The sequence below is a fragment of the Rutilus rutilus genome, assembly GCF_951802725.1.
Source record: "Rutilus rutilus genome assembly, chromosome: 20".
NCBI classification, from domain to species: Eukaryota; Metazoa; Chordata; class Actinopteri; order Cypriniformes; family Leuciscidae; genus Rutilus; species Rutilus rutilus.
In genome coordinates this window covers 13,171,974-13,176,218 of record NC_140225.1, presented here as the reverse complement: position 1 = coordinate 13,176,218, position 4,245 = coordinate 13,171,974, and the positions used below count along the sequence as shown (strand labels likewise).

Below are 4,245 nucleotides of genomic sequence, written 5' to 3'. Positions count from 1 at the left end.
AGAGATCATACATGTCATTTGTACAGCTTTTGTAAGATTTTATCATTCATATTGTAGAATTTAGAAGCAATTACATGACATTTTATGCTGTGCATACTAAATTATTCTGAACATACATCTATATACTTCGACAAGGTGAAAGGCTAACTAGGTACTGTATGTGAAACCTTTTTATGTGAAGATGCATTTCAAAATAAGCTACTTTATTGTAATTGCACTGGCATATAAATATAGCCATTTTAATGTATCTATACTGGTTAGATTCTTACAGTAGGAGACATTATCCTGCAGTGGCTAGAATGTCGATATTAAGTCAAAACGATTGTATTAACATGTCATAATTGTAAGTGATAAATCAGACGCTTGCTATTGTAAATACTGGATTTTGTCCAGGAAATCTTTGTGCGTAAGAGGACTAAAGGAGTCTGCTGTACTCTTGAACTGGTTTCCCGGTGACGCACTACACAGTAATTCATTGAGTATTGTGCATGTGTTTGCTCTAACTGTGGATCTGTAATGACCCCCCCCCCGCCCCATCAAATCATCCTTCTTTGAAGCTGTGTGCATAATAAAAGTGCAGTAAATGACATATGCAATAGTCTTGGGGGGGAAAAAACTGCCATACACATACAGAGCAAATATTGTATATGTCGGCTGGTCACACCTTTCACATCAAGCCCTTTTAGACATGACCAGTGCTGTCGTCATTGGCGCCAAATGCACTCCATTTGATTTCATGCTTGTTTTAACTTGTTTTTCCTCTCCAGTTGCTTGTGCCTCTAATCAGATGTTGCTGGCATCTGTTCTCAGATGTTTAATCATAGATATGCTTATGTACTCAGAAAAATAAATGTTTTAAATGTAAACCTCTATGATCTTATATTGAATTGCAGCATGACAGACAGATTTTCAAATTAATTGTGCATAACTGATTTGCTGGAGCAAAATGACCTTTAATCTCTGAGCATGTTTAGGCTCTAGCTGACTTAAGACTTATCTAGCATGTGACAGTTCTTCCTCTGCTCATATTCAATTGCTTTCCGCTGGAAGTTATGGCTGTTTGAGATTTTATCATTAGGGATGTAGATGATGGCTTTATGGTTGACTAAATGTAGCAATAGCCACGTCCTTAAACACATGCTTATCAAGGTTAGCGCCAACCACTGAAGGACATTAAATGTTTGCTCAGTGGTCTTTTTGTGTGGTCAGCCCAGGTGTTCTTTTCTCAGAGCAACGATTATGTTTGAAAGAAGAGCTCAGTCTGTTAGTGTAAGAGGGTAATGACTGACTGAAAGGGTTGTTTGTTACTACAGAAATGACCATCTGCTAAAGTGCAGCATTTTTACACGTAATTCCTTCTGAGGCATCTTTCTAAGACTTTCTGGACTCCTCAACAGCTTAATTCAGCATTATTCCTCATTTTAAATTAAAAATAGCTGGTCTTCTTCAGCATGAGCACCACCGGTGATCTGCTGTGCCAGTATGTTGTTCCTGATCCTGACACTGCAGAAATTACCCTGTTGTAAGAATAACTCAAACTGTGGGGCCAGCTGGCGAGGATTTGGCCTGCTATGATAATGGCAACCGCTGACTGTCACGCTCAAAGACTGCAAATCTCTTATCAGTGAAGTGACGGTGATGCCAAATTTCCTCTGCGCTGATTCATCGGACTAACATTGGAAAAATCCACTCCCTTTTTTATGCGTTCGCTTGATTTATTTGTAAAAGAGCAATATACCAAAGCGAATCGATGCAACTTTCCACACTTTAGATCTGATTTCCCATTGAGAGTAAATTTACTTATTAGACCAACCTTACAATGTACTTGCTATAGTAAGGTCTTTCATCGATTACGGACTTAAACCCCCACTCAGTTTCCCAGACCAACTCAGAGCCCCCAAAATAAAGATACCTCGTTTACCTCATTACATTAGCGTCACTATATTATTTAATAAAAACCCAGGCTGCATTTATTTGACCAAAATGTAGTAAAAACTAACATTGTGAAATTTTATTACAATTTAAAATAATGTTTCTATTTCAAAATGTAATTTATTCCTGTGATTTTCTGCATCATTACTCCACATGATCCTTCAGAAATCACCAATATGCTGATTTACTGCTCAGGAAACATTTCTTATTATTAATGTTGAAAGCAGTTGTGCTGCTTTACATTATTGTGAATACTATAAAGATTCTTTACAAAAGAAATCTTTTGTAAAATTATAATTGTGCTTTTATCCGTTTAGTATCCTTGCTGAATAAAAGTATTCATTTCTTAAACCAAATGTTGTACAAAACAATACAATCAATGCATTTGAGTGAGGGTATCAAATTTATTTTCTCAAGACACACTTGCAAACAACCTATACAAAATATCACAAAAAAAGAGAAAACATTGACTGGTTCTCAAACAAGATGATTTAAAGAGCACCCACAATCCCCATGCGTCCAGGGTCGATCTCTCTCCCCCTCCCTCTCTCTCAATAAACATATCAAGAGCACAGCCTTATAAAACATCCAGAAGGGATTCAGTCACAATGGCCCTAAGCATCTTCAGGTTTGTCGGCTGGTGGACCACATGGCTGCAGCATCTTCTCCATCAGGTTAAAGCGGACCCGAGCCTTGCTCTCGTTCTCAGCGACGGCGAAGTAGTTGAGAAGGTCAAAATGGCCCATGTAGGAGCAGTACGAGTCTCTGTGCTGGTTAACTAGCCATTCCCATTTGCTAGTGTCTGCGTGGCCCGTGCCGATGTACTTCGACTGCAGATGCTCCAGCTGACTGTGGATGTTGTAACGGTCTGTCATCTTTGAGTAGAGAAATCTGTTTCTGACACAAAGAAAGAAAATTAATAACTTGAACCTCTTCAGAGGTATACAAATTAATTTATTGCTATTCTTCAACACATTAGAACTCAAATAATACATTTTATGTTTCTCTCCAAAATACGGATTTGTTTTCAACAAAAGAGGCGAGTTGATTTTATTTCATATTAAGTCAAGTTTCGTTAAACATTCGTAAATCTTTCCCTGAGAAATTAGGCTCTTTCATTCTCCGTTCCTATACAAAAACAAGTGGTGGTGGGGACTAACGTTAATAACAACTCCAGATTGTGTGTTCGGGGAACAGAAATAGTTAAAGCACAGTAAGAAATAGTTTAGATCATGAAGAGTTGCTCGGAAAGCAAAAGTTATTCAGTCTAATCAAAACAGAAAAACAAATATAAACCATTAGTTGTTAGTACGTTGTGGACATTGAGTAATGTTAGCCTATATTTGCTGTTAAGCTAATTTCGCTGAACGGATTACATTCTTTTCTAATCAAATGTCTCATTAAACCACAATACTGTTGTTGGTTATTATTTACAAACACTATTAGTGTACTTACCTATGGTAAAACGAACGGATCCTTTAACAGTAATCGTTCAGTTAGCTCAGTTCAGTTGCTGTGTGGGAAACAGGCTGTAACAGGAGCGGAAGGAGTTACTCAGATATCTGTCGGTGTGGAAAATACTGCCGTAGACAGAGTTCCGCTCTGATGAACCGCAGGCGTTGGAAGTCCTGATTACTCTAAAGGGGTTTATTATTGTGATAAGGAGTGGCTGATTATCCCCATAATTACACAGCTACATGGACATGAAATATTGATTTAAGTTTAGATTATATTATATTATTATCTTACTTGACTATCATAAAGATTCCTCTAGGAAAGATAGTCACTGGGTGGAAAAAACAGTCAGCCTAACAACAGGGTGAACATTTCAACGATAATAAAAAAGTATACATTAGGCCTATAATTTATTTCAAATCAGTTTACTTTTTCTGTTGATTAGTTATCTAGCATAATTAGGTTACGAGGTAACAAATCTTCTATTTTTTCCATCTAGTTTGCGTTTTCTTGCTTGAACTTGACTCTTGAGCTTCTGACAAAGGTTGCATGCTCCCCATATAGCCTATATTAAAATTATTACTGGCAATTTTTATTACAATCAGTAGTTATTTTGATTCAAGAAAGCTGATGAACTATTTTAACTTACCTTGATATGAAAAGACCTCAGAGTGATACAAGAAACATAAGAGTAGGCTACTCATTATCCACATTATTTTATTTTTAAGAGCAGACACGGCCATTTGTAACTTGAATGTGCAAGGCTTCCAGTGTTATTCGCTTCCAGTTATTTTACCTGTACAAAAACAGCCCATTATGCTATTTGTTATAATATTATTTCATTATTTATTTAAATTT

The 4,245-nt window shown here is 36.8% G+C and overlaps 1 protein-coding gene across 2 annotated transcripts; it reads right to left on the bottom strand.

Annotated features, from left to right (window-relative positions):
- Positions 1 to 2,316: 2,316 nt before the first annotated feature.
- On the bottom strand, positions 2,317 to 3,525 carry sf3b5 (splicing factor 3b, subunit 5). Of its 2 annotated transcripts, none has more exons than XM_084390619.1 (2): positions 3,388 to 3,525; positions 2,317 to 2,823 (listed from the first exon to the last, which is right to left on the bottom strand). In XM_084390619.1, the coding sequence occupies exon 2, from the start codon at positions 2,805 to 2,807 to the stop codon at positions 2,547 to 2,549; it is 261 nt and encodes an 86-aa protein (XP_084246745.1). In that variant the 5' UTR covers positions 2,808 to 2,823; positions 3,388 to 3,525; the 3' UTR covers positions 2,317 to 2,546. The 2 variants fall into 2 exon arrangements, with proteins under 2 accessions (XP_084246745.1, XP_084246744.1); XM_084390618.1 differs by having other exon boundaries at positions 2,317 to 2,829; positions 3,388 to 3,497.
- Between the last annotated feature and the right edge of the window lie 720 nt (positions 3,526 to 4,245).